Source organism: Hyperoodon ampullatus, assembly GCF_949752795.1.
Source record: "Hyperoodon ampullatus genome assembly, chromosome: 8".
In the NCBI taxonomy this organism is placed as follows: domain Eukaryota; kingdom Metazoa; phylum Chordata; class Mammalia; order Artiodactyla; family Ziphiidae; genus Hyperoodon; species Hyperoodon ampullatus.
The window spans coordinates 30372634-30388516 of NC_136921.1; the positions used below are offsets into that span (position 1 = coordinate 30372634).

General features: G+C 40.5%; 1 protein-coding gene across 1 annotated transcript in view; it reads left to right on the plus strand.

Annotated features, from left to right (window-relative positions):
• DYTN (dystrotelin) overlaps positions 1 to 15883 on the plus strand; it is a gene marked incomplete at both ends in the record, with an annotated part of 49962 nt that overhangs the window by 14582 nt on the left and 19497 nt on the right. Inside the window, 4 exons of the mRNA XM_079710677.1 lie at positions 4101 to 4172; positions 4432 to 4595; positions 9855 to 9966; positions 11399 to 11547. Coding sequence (XP_079566803.1) covers positions 4101 to 4172; positions 4432 to 4595; positions 9855 to 9966; positions 11399 to 11547 — 497 coding nt within the window. The remainder of the gene's footprint in view (positions 1 to 4100; positions 4173 to 4431; positions 4596 to 9854; positions 9967 to 11398; positions 11548 to 15883) is intronic.

The following is a 15883-nucleotide window of genomic DNA, read 5'->3' on the forward strand; positions in this document are numbered from 1 at the left end:
CTCTCTGCAACTCTTCCTCCACACAGCAGCCAGTGACTCTTCCAAAATGTAAATGTAAATGCCTACAATTCTTCGTTGGCCATATTCTGTCATAGAATAAAACCTGAACTCAGCATCACAGGCAAAGCTTTCATCACTCAATCCTTCTCTTTTCAGAAAGAGGTAAATCATGATACTTATATAAATATAAAATGAACATGTATTCAAAATTTTATTTAATTTGTTAATTAAAAGAGGGCTCCAGTAAGTTACAACTAGTTGAAAGAAATAACCAAAGAACAGACAAGCTGATAGATTAAGAATGTTACAATGAATTTGCAGGTGGACCCAAGACTGACTTTGGGCTGAAGGGGAGGGTTGTCCCTCAACCAGGACAGAATTTATTTGCATGTCTATAGATAAGAATTATTTGCATTGTGATCAGTTGTCTACAAGTTAACGTTAATGTCTACAAAATTATGAAACAGCTTAGTCAAAGACAGTGATGCATATCTCTATAGGTTCAGATAATCCCCATTGAAACAATATCCAGTGGTTTCTTTTGTGTATTCCACAGTGTTTAATTTTTCCTTCCATCATTGTCACTCTTGTGTATCAAAATTGTTACTGGACCTGACATGCACCACGTTCTCCATGCCTGACTCGTGCAGGTGCAATCTGTCTGCAACACCACTGCCTCTCCTTTCACTTGACAAATACTGTTTGTCTTTCAAGATCACTCAAATATTAGTCACCTCCTCACTGAAAGCTTCTTTAACTCTTGTACATAACTTTGTTATAGCACTTGTCAAATTTTGTTGCAATTATGTCCTAGGTATATGCTTTTCCCACTAGGCTGCTTCTCAAGGGCAAGAATTTTATCTCATTTATCTTTATAGCTTGAAAAGTTCTTGATACTAAAGCCTTCAATGGTGCTTAGTGGAAACATAGGTGAAATGCAGCCCCGAATACTCAAGTAGTTGCTTTCCATCATTTCCTATTCTTTAAGAATGTGCAAATGTGGTGTTGTTTTTATCCATACTAGGCAAGGGAATTTAACCTCCTTAAAGTAAATACGTTTCTTAAATATTAAAATGATGTAAAATCATGTAACCAAGCAAGATCTTCTGCAAATGGGTTAAGCAGGCTCTGGTTTATCTTGTGTACAGTGGTTACTGTCCCTCTGTATCTTTTACCCCTATTTCAAGGATGTGTCTATTCTTCTTCAAGCCCCTGTAAAATCCCCAAACTAGGTTTTCCTCACAGTGAAGCCATAGTAATTTTCTGTCATTTTCTATCTGGACTGTAGGGAAGAAAAAAATTTCTTTTTCCTTGACCCATCTTAAGTTCTATGACTGGGGCCCTATAAATTGGACTGGCAAAAGACAGAATTAACAAGAGAAAAACAAACCAAAGTTTAAATGTGTATGGTGCATACACATGGGAACACCCAGTGATGAGTAACTCTAAGAGGTGGATGGAACTCAGGCTTGTAAATTATTTTACACTAAACAAAGGGAAGGGGGCTCTGGGCTTCTGGGTGGGGGGAGGCAAGTTATGAGAAAGTGACCGGGAAATAGATGGTGAACAAGGGTTGTTTAGTAAGTTTTGTTATGCAGATTTAAGTCCGTGGTTTTTCCATTAATAAGTGTTGTTAAGAGTCCTCCTCTTCCTGATAGGGAGAGGGAGACACTATTGGTAAAAAGAAATTTCCTTTATAAATGTAAATTTCCTTTACAAAAGGAAAACGTGTGCCCTGTTTTTATAGCTTTTTCTGCATCTACTGGTTCTCAATGGCCTTTAGTTCAAAATAATACATATGCCAAGGGCTCATATTTGGGGGTGATATATTCTGGTACGCTTCAGAACCGAGGATTCTGAACTGGGGATAATTATGATACAGGTGGGAGTGGGTAAGGAAAGAGATTATCAGACAGGGAATATGATTTAGAAAAACCTATCCAAAATTACCTTTGCTTTGATTTGGCCTTAATAGTAATAGTTTATGTTCATATTGATTGTAATAATTAGTATTTAATGTATTCTGCAAATTCCAAATAATATGTAAGATGTTCATATTTTTTAAGTGGAGCAATGATTTTTTTTTTAATTCCTAAGGTTCAAACATCATATGTAGTTATTTAAGAGCCGTTCTGGTGGTTGCAGCAGCACATGGGCCCTGTTTTCTGCTGACTCCAGGCATATGTTAAGGAGCTACTTCCCCAACAATCCCAACATCTTAGGACTCAAGCTGTGGGGAGCCAGGGAGACTGGGAAAATCTGTCCATCCATTTGTGCAATCAGGCTTGTTATACTAAGGTGTTGAGGTGGATGTAATGAAAGAAGATGGACGGAGGGGCATCTTCCTCCTCCTGAAATCCTGTGCTGCTTTCTCACTACTACAGCTGGCCCCAGGCTGGCTCCCCATCCAAGAGGCCCTAAAAATCTGCCCTTGTTTCAGGCTCAACTGAGGTCAATGAGCTGCCGAAATGGCAGCTCCTGCAGCGCTGTCTCCCCCGCAATGCGTTAGTAGGCTCCTGAGAAAGCTGTTAGGAAGATGGAGGTTTGCACAGCAAATTATCATCCCATTTACTACCATTAAGAGCACTGAGATGGGTTCCCATAGAAAATTCCAGACCCTACCGTGTAATCCCAATCCCTCCCCCAAGAATCATAATTATCATTTCAAGTGGTATTCTGCCTGTGCTGGCATGCTATCCAGCCACACTGCCTCCTTCCTTAGAACACCTGCAAGAAATTAGTCAATGGGCAATTAATCCACAAAATCTTTGTGCACACACTTAAAAGCCAAAAGTGTAGGTTAGAACCCACTACAGAAGTGAATTTTCTTTTGACTGGTGTCAGAATCACAGAGCTGGCAAGTGGGTCCTATCTGATCCACATTCCTTATTTTACAAATGAGGCTAAACCCCTTTCTCAGGGCTCAAGGACGCCATCCAAATAAATGCTCCAGTTAGCTCATCAGCACTCTCAGGTCAAAGTATGGTTAGTGAGTTATTTTTTCAGACAAAAGCCAAATAATGCATAGTACTTATTCAGCTGGTGATGGGGTTATTATCAATTTAAAGTACAAGCCGTCTTGTCAGGATTACGCAAATGTTTGTTGACTTCTGTCTGGCTAATTGTCAGCAAAGTGGCTCTAAGTGCCACTTTCCTGATTAGAAGAATGTTTATTCGAGTTGATGGACTCAGCAGGGGGGGTCTTTGAAATTACTTCTGAGCTTAGGAGCAATGCCTGCTGACAGACTGTGCTGTAGAAGACATCAGATGTGAAACTGGGACCCACAACCAAATGGGCATAAATGGAGGTGACAGGTACATGTATGTGTGCATATAGATAAAGTCAGGGCCAAGTCCCTAGCCATCTCGGCAGTCACAAGGGGTTCTTAGTCCCTTAGTTAAACTCCTTAATGGGACTGATTGAAAGGTGGAAACTATTGAGTGAGGTAGTGTAAATCAAGCCATTGGAATATACATCAGGTCTGGGTGTGACGAAGCTTTGGGAAAACCCCTCAACAGAGTAAGGAGTCTTGGAGTGAGATCTCAATTCTGCAGCTAACTTGCATTTGTTTGTTTGTTTGTTTGCTTGCTTGTTTTACCTTGGATGAAATATCAGATCTCAATTACTCCTTGCTTTAAACAAGGATAATGACTGCCCTACCTCAGAAATTGGGATTTGTTAAAATGAGACAACGTGAAAGTGTTTGCAAAGGTTTCCTTAAAACTGCCCTGAACTTTAATACAGTATCGTCGTTACTTGTAATTCATAGGTGCACGAGGGCAAAGAAAGATTAAATATTTGACTGGGGTCAAAAGAAGAGAAACAATGCAAGCCCTCCCTGTATTTCCCCCACTGCCAGACTTTCTTCTCACTCCTCCTCCCAGCTCCACTTCTTCCCACTTGTTCATTCATTATCTCTATTCATACACTGCACAAAACCCACACATGTCCTGTTTGCCTAGACTGAGACAGCTCATCCAGTCTCAGACAACAGATACTTGTGATGCTATGGCCGTAAGCACCACCGCGCAGGCATGACTGGTGGCCACCTATTTCTCCATTTCTTGATCGCTGACGTGGGGTTTCTTGCCTCTTGTAGATCCCGACTGTCATGGGGGAAAGTCGAGCTCTGTGCTCTGTGGAGAGTGCTACACGCAGCTGTTTCCAAGGGGTGAGTGCCATTCACATGTCCCTTGGACCTGGGGGGCAGACACCACTGCTGACCCATTTAAATCACAGACCTACTACTCTACACTGCATCCTAGACAACCTAATTTAGAGGTAGACTTGCCCCGAATTTGCATGTGATAAACTTCTTAAGCAGAGCCTACAGAAACAGAGCCAGAAGAGAAGATGAAAATACATTTTCATCTCTACAAGAGACCAAAGTTCTGCCTAGAAACACAACTGAGTGTGCCCTTGTTTTTCAGGTGTTGAGCTCAGCAATTAAAGAAGAGAAATTCCTATCTTGGTTACAATCTGAGCCTCCCATCCTCCTGTGGCTCCCGACCTGCTACCGACTGTCAGCCACTGAAATGGTCACTCACCCTGTTCGATGTAGAATCTGCAGGAACTTCCCCATCACAGGACTGAGGTAGAGTCATTCATCACTATTACATGGACCGTCACTCTCCAAATGGGTCTGGAGTTGGAGCTGCATCTCTCCAGATTTTTTTGTGGTCCTTCTTACACATCTAGAACTCAGTTGATTTGGGGGGGTGAATAATTTCCTGTATGAGTGATCCTGCTTATAATAAATTTTATTTTACCTTCTGTAATTAATGGAATATTAAGTTCTATTGACACATACTCTGACTGCTAGATATTTTTGTTCCTTAAGGGGAAATTTTTTTGTCTTTTGTTACCAAAAAATGCTGTTAAATACTTTGGAACCATCCATAATAATAACAATAGTTTACATTCTTTGCTTTTTAAAAAAATTTTATTGAAGTATAGTTGATTTACAGTGTTGTGTTAATTTCTGCTGTGCAGCAAGGTGGTTCCATTAAACATATATATATTCTTTTTCATGTTCTTTTCCATTACAGTTTATCACAGAATATTGACTATAGTTCTTGGTGCAATATAGTAGGACCTTGTTACATTTGTTAAATGTTGAGCAAGCGTTAGGTTGTGTAGTTCACATGCATCATTTCATGTAAAGCCTGTTACAACTCTGTATAAATGTGGTATTATTATGCCTAATTTGCAGAGACACTAGATAACTTAACCTTAAGCTCACATGGTTAGCAAGTGGCAGAGGCTACCGACCGAATCCAGGGTGCCTGCTTTGCAACCGTGATGCTCTGCTGCCACCTTGTGCAGACAACTGAGAACATTCCTTGAACCCAAAGGAATGATGAGGCTTTGTGGGAGCAGCTCACACCAGAGCTTCTCTGGTCTCAAGGAAAAGGTAGATTTGAAAGCTAGGTTTGGACACTGGAGATTCAGACCTTTCCACAGCTTTGAGGATGACAGTCAAAATCCCATATTAGGGAAAGGGTGTTGTAGTTCTCTTGTCAATAAAACAATAAAGAAGTGAAATTCGAGTTATTATTAAAGATGGGGAGAAGAGAAGGAAGCGTACAGGTGTGGGCCAGGCAGGGGGGCCACCATGGTGGACGAACATGGGTGTAACAGGGGCTGGAGATGGGGTAGGATTGAAGAGCTGGGGCAACTGGGGAGCTCAAAACAGGTAAAAAAGGGGGTGCTCAGGAGGAGCAGGAGGACTGATATAAAATAGGTCTGTTGGGTCCACTAAGAAACTGGAAAGCAGGTTTTAATTTTGCTGAGAAAATGAATTGGATTTGCCGAGAATTCTGAGGACACACTGAAACTTCACTCATGACAAACTCTTCACAAATAACTCAAGTTGAAACAATAAAACATAAAAATGGCCCCAACTGTTAGAAACCAAGTAAGCCAAACCAAAGAAATCTGCATACTACAATGAAAAATAAACCTTTTTTTATTGGACAGTGGGCAAACATGAATATGATTTTCCATGTTATATGTATATCATACTGACTTACTCAATAAACAAGTATTATTTAAGCAGTTACTATGTGTTCTGCACTGGGTTAGGTACAGAATTCACTTTGCAGTTATATAAAATACAACTTTTACATTGAAATATTTTTTCAAAAGCATTATGTGTAACATAAAGCATGTATTATCTTTATTTTATAAAGGAGTCTCACAGAATTTGAAGGACTTGCTCAGGTCACTCAAAAAAAATAAAATAAAATAAAAGCAAAGGCAGAGGGCTAGAAGTGCCATACTTTAAGTTTTAGATTATGTCCCTATCTATTGAGAGTGAGAGTAAGCTTCCTCTTAGAAATGCTGCTGTGTGGGGTTTCCCTGGTGGCGCAGTGGTTGAGAGTCCACCTGCCGATGCAGGGGACACGGGTTCGTGCCCTGGTCCGGGAAGATCCCACATGCCACAGAGTGGCTGGGCCCGTGAGCCATGGCCGCTGAGCCTGCGCGTCTGGAGCCTGTGCTCCGGCAATGGGAGAGGCCACAACAGTGAGAGCCCCGCGTACCACAAAAAAAAACCCAAAAAACAAACAAACAAACAAAAAAGAAATGCCACTGTGTGACCTACCCTTCCTCCTAGAAATCTGAGGCGATGTACAGTTCTCATATATGCAGACAGCTGCGTGATCTGGGCATGGCCTTTAACCTTTCTAGACCTTGGTTTCTTTGTAAGCAAGAGGAGAGGTGGGTCAAACGATGACTTAGGCTTCTTTTAGCTGTAACCTTCTGAGTCTATTAGAAGTTGCTTGAATGTATCACAGTTCTAACCTTAAACCTGTGCTTTTGGCTCTCAGAAAACTCCAGCAATAGCCTCAAGACTTTTAGTTTCAGTGAGACTCATAAAGACATTTTAGAACAGAAGTGTTTGCAGATCCGGAGGTATAGCAGGAAGAGGGCAAAGACTTGACCTCCTAAAGTAAGAGAAGCTACAAAGACCAGAGCTTGTTCCTAAGCCAAGTGTTCAATTTTAGCAGAATGTGTCACATTTATGCTCTTTAATAGCCATGTAACTTTGAAATGAAATTAGGGGAAAAAAGTTGGTTCTCTATGAGTAAAGCCATCAACAACAGGCCAATCTCATTATCCATATTGCACCCTTTCTCACACACCTGTCGGTAGTTTCAGAGCATGGAGGACATAAGCCAAGATTAGGGTCAGTGTATTGTCCTAACGAGTCAACTGTAACCATACAGTAATGCTAAATAAAGCAGCCAGGACAGGTGGCTCATCAAATCATCTTTATAAAAAATACTTTATGTTATAGACTTCATGTCTCCCAAGTTACGCATGCTGAATAATTTTCAAAGCTTTGTAAAAACTTCGCAAGGCCGAGAGGCAGGGTTTACTAGCCCCATTTTCTTCATTGAAGAAACTGTCATTCATTTAATTTCGTTCAACTAATGTTCTTTGAAAACCTGCGTTGTTCCAGGTATCTTCAAAACAATGAGCTTAAGTTTCCATTTCAAGGTCACCTAGTAACAGTGGCATGTGACTCAGACTCAAGTCTCCTGCCTTGGTGGTCTATTAACAGGGGTTAAAATAGCTGGCTCTCCATTTAGATGGTATCCCTGGGCTCAAAATCTAATGCTACCACTTACTACGTAGTTGTGTAACTTTGTGCAATTGCTTAAACTCTCTTTGAATCAGTTTCTTCAAATGAGGATAATAATAAGGATGCCTTGCCTTAAAGAACTTTCATGGGGATTAACTATGTCAGTGCATGTCCACTGCCTGCTACATAGTAAGGGCTCAAAAATGTTTGCTACTGCGATAGCCCTTCAACACTCTGTATTAATATCCTACCCTGGGACTAGGTGTCGGGGACGGCAGTGAACAAGGACCGTGAGAGTTGGTCTCATGGCATTTGCATCCTCCTGCTCTGCCTTCCAATGACTTTGGTCAGAAGCCCTTCTGCCATCTGGCCTCAGGAACATTGCAAGTTTTTTGTTTTGTTTTGTTTTGTTTTGTTTTTTTTGCGGTACTCGGGCCTCTCACTGTTGTGGCCTCTCCCGTTGTGGAGCACAGGCTACGGGCACTCAGGCTCAGCGGCCATGGCTCACGGGCACAGCCGTTCCGCGGCATGTGGGATCTTCCCGGACCGGGGCACAAACCCGTGTCCCCTGCATCGGCAGGCGGACTCTCAACCACTGCGCCACCAGGGAAGCCCCACTGCAAGTTTTTATTCCTCCATTCTCCACAGTTACCTGTAGGTCTGATAGGTCTGAAAAGTGCTAACCCTTCTTCTTCACCCCAGTCTGCATTACCTTACTCCTCCTCATCCTTCTACCTGGGATTTCCTCTACTTTAATCTCCCACCCAGCATTCTATGCCTAGCATGAGTCTCAGCTCTTCCAGAAAAAGTTATCAGACCATACCAGCTCCCAGGGATCTCCCCCATCTCTTCTACAGCATGTATTTTCCATGCCTCTTACTCAGCAGTTCATCACACAGTACCTAAATTTGCTAGTTAGTACCTCAAGCTTCCATATCATGTCTTTGCAGCCAGATATGAAATTTGAAGAGCATAGGAATCTTGTCATAGTTTAAGTTTTATAACTTTGAAGACCGGGGTTGAAAACTCAAATGCTATTGGGGGCAAGGCAAGGAGTATAAATGAGGGCAGTAGTCTGGGGATGGACTGGCTTAAAGGTGTAGCTGCCCCCTTGCACTCACCCATTGCTGCCGTTGATGGGGAAGACCCTACTTTATGCCGCATCCTCTGTAGTTGAAGAAGGGAGTTAAAACAGCAGGAAAAAAAGTATAGATCCCTGATATTTTGCAGACAAACAATATGACCCCACTCATCCTTAAAAGTTACTAATTCATGACTATGAGGTCTCACCAGCCCTCCCCAATATCACAACATGTTCCCTGAGTGCCCAGAGACACCCTTCCCTACCAGAGTGTCTCAAGATTTCCGCCTGTCCTTCTGATCACAGGAGATTTAAGATTGTAACTGTCTATAACAGAAAGTCTGCAACACTGATGTGTTAAGAAACTTGGGTGTGGTGGTCACTCAGTCTTGGCTGGTGAGGAACTCCCTCTCTTCCACATTATTCTTTCTTACATACAAATTTCTGATAAATGACACATTTATTTTAGATTCTTTATCTATGGTTTTATTTTCCCCAACACCACACAAGAATGCAGGTCCAAAATCATCATATCTCACACATTTTCCAGAGAAGCTAGAATTCAAACTTTTTGGAAATCTCCCAGTTTTCTTTAAGTTGGCAATTAAATTCAAATTACCTGAATGAATTATGCAGCTACACAAATGTGGCTGCAGACTTAAGGGTCTATCCTAAAGGTTGTAGCACATAATACCCTGCATATAAAAGACACTTGGTATTTTGGGGGCGGGGTGGAGAGGATGAATCAGGCGTCTATATGATAGTTTGTTGACAAAACCATATTAATTTAATGTCATGTTATAAAAATGCCAACAAAAGAAAACAACTTTCTTTTTTTTTTTTTTTTTTTTTTTTTGCGGTACACGGGCTTCTCACTGTTGTGGCCTCTCCCGTTGCGGAGCACAGGCTCCAGACACGCAGGCCCAGCGGCCATGGCTCACGGGCCCAGCCGCTCCGTGGAATGTGGGATCTTCCCAGACCGGGGCACGAACCCGTGTCCCCTGCATCAGCAGGCAGACTCTCAACCACTGCGCCACCAGGGAAACCCAAAAGAAGACAACTTTATACTCACTCGATAGCTCAGACACCTCCTGTGTATTTTAGGATGCTCATTCTCCACCTGAATAATACTTTCTTTGCTCACTTACTAGTGATGTAAGTCACACTTCCATTTTAATTGGCAGATACCGCTGTCTGAAGTGTCTCAACTTTGACATCTGTCAGGTGTGTTTCTTATCTGGTCTTCAGAGCAAGTCCCACCAGAAGTCTCATCCTGTGATTGAGAACTGCATCCAGGTAACATCTAATGCCATGTACCAAACTATTCATGAATCTTATCAGTGAAAGCTACAGCAATTTAAAAACTTTCCCTCCTGGAAAACCACAGGTTCTGCTCCTTTCATACATATAATATTTAAGACTAAGGAAGTGGCAAGCTCAACCTTAAATATCTCTCAATATACATATACTTTCTTTACACTGTAGATTTTAATAAACCTTTTGGGGATAAGAAAAGGCCAGAGTCTAATCTGAAGCCATTGACTCCTACTGTGTACTAGAAAATATCTGAGCAGTAAGAGGGGAGAGGCATTGGAAATGGATACAGATTAAAAAGAAAAAGCCCTGGTTTGGTAAAATGATGCATCAAGGCCTCTAGTTGCTAGTACATTTCGGGAATTTTCTTTTTTAACATGTCTTTTCCTGAGCACGAAAATTCAAGTAATTTTTTCCTTAGGAAAAACAAAAGAGAACGATTTCTATCTCAGTTTTGACTGGAAAAGTGTAAAACTAAGACTTCATAGCTGACTTTCAAAATTTTTTAAAGAAAATTATAATACTCAGCAAGAGAATTCAGCTCTTGCTAAGAAAAAAGAGAAATAGGATAATTTTAAAGCAGAGAGCATTTCAATTTTTCCAGAAAGAACACTCTCTTTTCATCACTGAGTATGAATCAGTTTCTCCATGCAGATGGCCTCATCCCCAAATTTCACAATAGTGAAAAATATTGATTAATTACCTTTACTGAGGACAGTTCTCCCCTCATTCTCTCTTTACCATGAATGGTCCACAAAAGTCATGTGCCTCAATCTTGCCAAATAATTTTCAATGGATATTGCTTTACTAAATTTTATTAACCCAGATCCTCAGATTATTGGCCTATGATCCTCTTGTTTCTAAAGTCTGGGGAGAAATAGGGCTTATCGATATTACACTGACACCATGTGGTCATTTTGTTATTACACTTTAGATTTCAAGGGTTGAATATTTTTAATTAAAGGACTCGTTGCTTTGTTTCCTTTTGCCTTACATGTGGGGTGGACTTCAGGTGGTCTGAGAATCCACTGATATTTTATACAAGACTAAATGTATGAGGATTTTTCTGGAAATAAAATCTCAGAGGAATCCTCCAAATTAGTAACCACAGACTTAGTCCTCTTTCATACCTTCTTCTAGCTTTAACATTCCCCATTCCTGGGTTGCTCTAAGGAAGAGGAGTTTTTGCAGAAGTTGGGGAGTATTTAATTTGGAAACATATACTATATGTATGTGTATAGAGAGAGGATGTGAAGAAATTCAGGTAGTAAGGAAGTAAGATGATTTTTCTGTGGACATCACGATAAGTGAAATAATTTCAGAAACTTCCATGGCTGCCAATCCACCCAAGTAAGGAAAGAAGACCACTTTAAGACTGATCTGACACCATTTGTTCTGTTGGTCATTCCAGCAGATGTCAGCAAAAGACAATACAAAACTCTTCCTCAGGACTCTCAGAAACAACCTGCTCCAAGGGCGCTGTAGGAGGAAAGAAGCTGCGAGAAGGCAGTGGCTGCTGGACCAGGTGAATCCAAGAGATGTGGCTAACCAGGCACAGGCCAGGTGAGTGTCTCCAAGTGACTGTCGTGCAGGTTGGCAGCCCAGAGCCTGGGTACTGGGTTATGCAGCCAGCAAGCAGGGGAGGGGTAAAGATGCTGTTCCCCTCTAGAAGCGACCTTTAATTTTAAAGTAGAACACGAGACAAAAATACTTTTAAGTGGCCCATCCAATCATTTAGATTTATCCCAACTAAAGACCTCAGGCAGACACAGAAGATTTTTAATATTAGAGTATTTGAATAACTTTCTCCAACATCTTTCTTTTTTTGTTGGGTTACTTTTGAAAGCCTAATTCAGAATTAATACTTATTTTTTTAAAAAGGAAAAGAAAGACACATTCCATCACTCACAGGTGAGTGCTATTCACATTTCAGTGTTACCAGATCAGGAATTATGCTGCAGACACAACTTTTCATCCTTTTCTCCATTTACATTAAATGGAGAGCATTTTCCCTGTCATTAGCTTCCAAAATATCATTTCAATGACCTCACTCTTATCCTTATAAGGAAGTGCCATAATTCACAAGTAATCCCTTAACATTTTGGTTATTTTCCAACTTTGTCCCCCACCAATATTCTGTAGTCAACATCCCTACACACGCATTTTCTTATATTTTATTAAGATAAATTCTCTCAAGTAAAACCATTGCATCAAAAGTTGTGAATTTTGTTAATCCTCAAAATTCAGAATGCCAAACTATGCTACAGAGGGTCATCTCAAAGGATATCCCAGCACCACTGATATCTGAGATCGCCCATCACATACCTGAGCACCAGCCTAAAGATGACTTTTTAAAAGTCTTCATGACCTTAACAAGTGAAGTAACTACTTCTTTATAATTTAACATTTCAGAAGATAAAGGAGAGAGGTACTGTTTCCATGGGCTTATGATCATCAGACTTCTGGGAGAAAAAAACCCAGAATAATTCATTCACTCTTATTTTATCTACCAGAAGTATAAGAATAGATCACTTTAATCAAATTGGTATTCATTTATTAATTTCTTTTGTAATTCTCTAAACTTTTCTCAGACATCTACCAGCATATTTCCATCTCGATCCCAGATGCTATTTCTGTGGTCATTTTGTCACTTTTTACAGTTTGGTATAATTTAATGTATTTTTACAGCTCTTTAAAGGGAAAAAATACATGTTGACTTCGCATTAGATGCCATGCCTTATACCTGTACCACATTTTCCTAGCAGGTGGTTAGCAATGTATTCTTTTTTTTTTTTTTTAATTTTTGGCTGCATTGGGTCTTCGTTGCTGCACGTGGGCTATTCTCTAATTGCAGCGAGCGGGGGCTACTTTTCGGTGCACAGGCTTCTTAGAGCGGTGGCTTCTCTTGTTGCAGAGCACGGGCTCTAGGCGCACCGGCTTCAGTAGTTGTAGCAAGTGGGCTCAGTAGTTGTGGCTCGCGGGCTCTAGAGCGCAGGCTCAGTAGTTGTGGCACACGGGCTTAGTTGCTCCACGGCATGTGGGATCTTCCCGGACCAGGGCTCGAACCTGTGTCCCCTGCATTGTCAGGCAGATTCTTAATACTGTGCCACCAGGGAAGCCCCAATGTATTCTTGAAGTTAGAGAATTTGGATATCATCTTGATGTATAGCTTTAATAGAGTACCAATAATTTAAATTTAAAAATAGAAACAAAGATATCAGATGCCAATTCATCTGTCTTCTTCAAGCCGTTTATTTCACCTTTCCCTGACAGAATGACAGTAAACTAGGACAAGTAATCAGCTGGATTTATTGAATACTTGAGATCTTGTCTAAATTCCTCCATTCTCATAGTTAGAACACAAAGATCCATGCTCTTATGTGCATTTCTTTTGGCCACAGAAGCCTGACTTACCTTTTACAAATTCAAAATATGATGACATTCCTCACACACTCATTTTTCCCAAACTTCTGTGCCTTAAACCCCTCCATTAGCTCCCCACTGTTTTTAAGCTAAAATCTAAAAGTTGTAAGATGACTTAGAAAACGCCTGAAGGTTTGAGCTACCCTGGGAACCTCTCCAGTGTCACCTCCCCACCAACCTCTGTGCTCCAGCCCTGATTCCTTCCTCCTCCCCATAAGACTAAGCCAGATCCCCCCACTCTTAAGACGTAAACCTTTACTTTAAAGAATTCATATTCCTAGACCATTTCTCTGTATGACTTGATGCCTACCTCCTAAATACTTGCCAAAGTTCTGCTCAAATGTCATCTCATCCTTAAGGCCTCTCCTGACCACCCATTTATCATTTTAGCCCCTGTCCCCACTCTGGCACTCCCAATCCTCCTCCCTTGCTTTATTTTTCTTCAAAGCACTTCATCAGCATCTGTCGTTATACAAATTTCACTTTTAATTTTTTTTCGATAATGTAAGCTCCATCGGGGGAGGAAACTTTTATTGTTTCCAGTTGTATTTCCAGAATCTGCAAAAATATCTGAATGTGATAAATGCTCAATAAGTGTTTGTTGAATGACTGACGGACCAAGTAATAAAATGGATGGATGCATGATGGAGGAATTAATGGATTGATTGATAAAGTGGGTTTTTTAGAATGGGGTATGAAAGTGTCTCAAGGAGTAATTACCCAGTGTTGGAAGAAGTAAGTGAAGTTTGAACCTGGGACAGAGAAGCACAGAAGTCTTGTTCTCAGCCAACTCTGTGTGTGGCCTTGGGGACTGCTTCTAAGACTTGGTTTCTTCACCTGATAATAGGGATAACCTGTCCTGCCTATTCCCAGAGTAATATTTGTGGAGACAAGATGAGGAAAGGGAATTGCAAGTCCTATGCAAAGCTAAACGTTCTTTAAATGTTGGTGTGTTATATTCTGTTCACCAGAGTACAGTTGAGTTGTTCACCAAAGTAAAATTCTAATGTAATAATTTCCACTTTAGCCTAGCTACTAATGAATTCAAAAATTCTGATTAGTGACTGCTCAAGGAGAAATTAAAGTGGAATATTACTATTTTACATTGTGATAATAGGCAAAATCATATCCTTGCTATCTATTAAGTTGGCACATTGGTACTGACCATCTTCTAAGAGATTCATGGTTATTGCCAAGTGGTAATATTGAATTCATTCATTGATTCAGCAAACATTCTTCAGCCTAATAAGCCTCCTTCCTTTTAATGTGGATTCCATGCAATAGTTTACACTGATAATATTTTCACTTACAAAAACATAACTGAAATCCAGGTAACAAATATCACCACTATTATTATATATTTTGGGACATTCTTACAAATATACTAAAAAAGAATATAAAAACTGTGAAAAAGAACACAAAATTACTTCCATTTACAGCTAATATGATTGTGAATCCCCAAGAAACCACGAGTAACTCTAGCAAAAACTAGTAGAATTAATTGGTTTTGAGTGGTGGAAAATAAAATATGCATGCACAAATAGCTCTTCACTATATCAGCAATAGCTGGCCAGAAATTTTATAAAAATCTCATTTACAATACTTGTAAAATTATTTTTAAAAGAAACTAGAAAAAACTTAACAAAAAAGATACAAAACCCATATAAGGAAAGCCGTAATATTCGATTGAATATACAGAAAACAAGACCTGAGCAAAAGGGAGAAACATACCAAATTCCTAAAAGAGAAGACACTAACATAACAATGTACGCGATTCAAAAGTTAACCTTAAGGGCTTCCCTGGTGGCGCAGTGGTTGAGAGTCCGCCTGTCGATGCAGGGGACACGGGTTCATGCCCCGGTCCTGGAAGATCCCACATGCAGCAGAGCGGCTGGGCCCGTGAGCCATGGCTGCTGAGCCTGTGTGTCTGGAGCCTGTGCTCCGGAACGGGAGAGGCCACAACAGTGAGAGGTCCCCGTACCGCAAAAAAAAAAAAAAAAAAAAAAAAAAATGAACCTTAAAATCAGTACTCGCGATGCTTCTTTGGTCATTTGCAGACATGCACAGAGTGGCAAAAAAATGTGAGTTGCCTGATGCACAGCTGAGGTAGAACTGAGTGATACCCTGCCTTCTGGTTTCTGCCCTTATAGTATAAACACATGTCCTTTACACAGTCTATCTTGTGCCATGTTTTTCACATTTTTGTGCTTTTTGTTGGTGATTTCACTGTTGCAAATAGCCTCCAAACATGGTGCTGAAGTGCTGGCTAGTGTTCCTAGGCGCGAGAAGGCTATGATATGTCTTAACAAAAAAATACGTGTATGAAATAAACTTCGTTCAGACACGAGTTACATGGGTTCAATGTTAATGAATCAACAGTAAACATTAAACAGTATACATATATCTTTAAATAGAAACACATGGGGGTGGGGGTGGGATGAATTGGGAGATTGAGATTGACATATATACACTAATA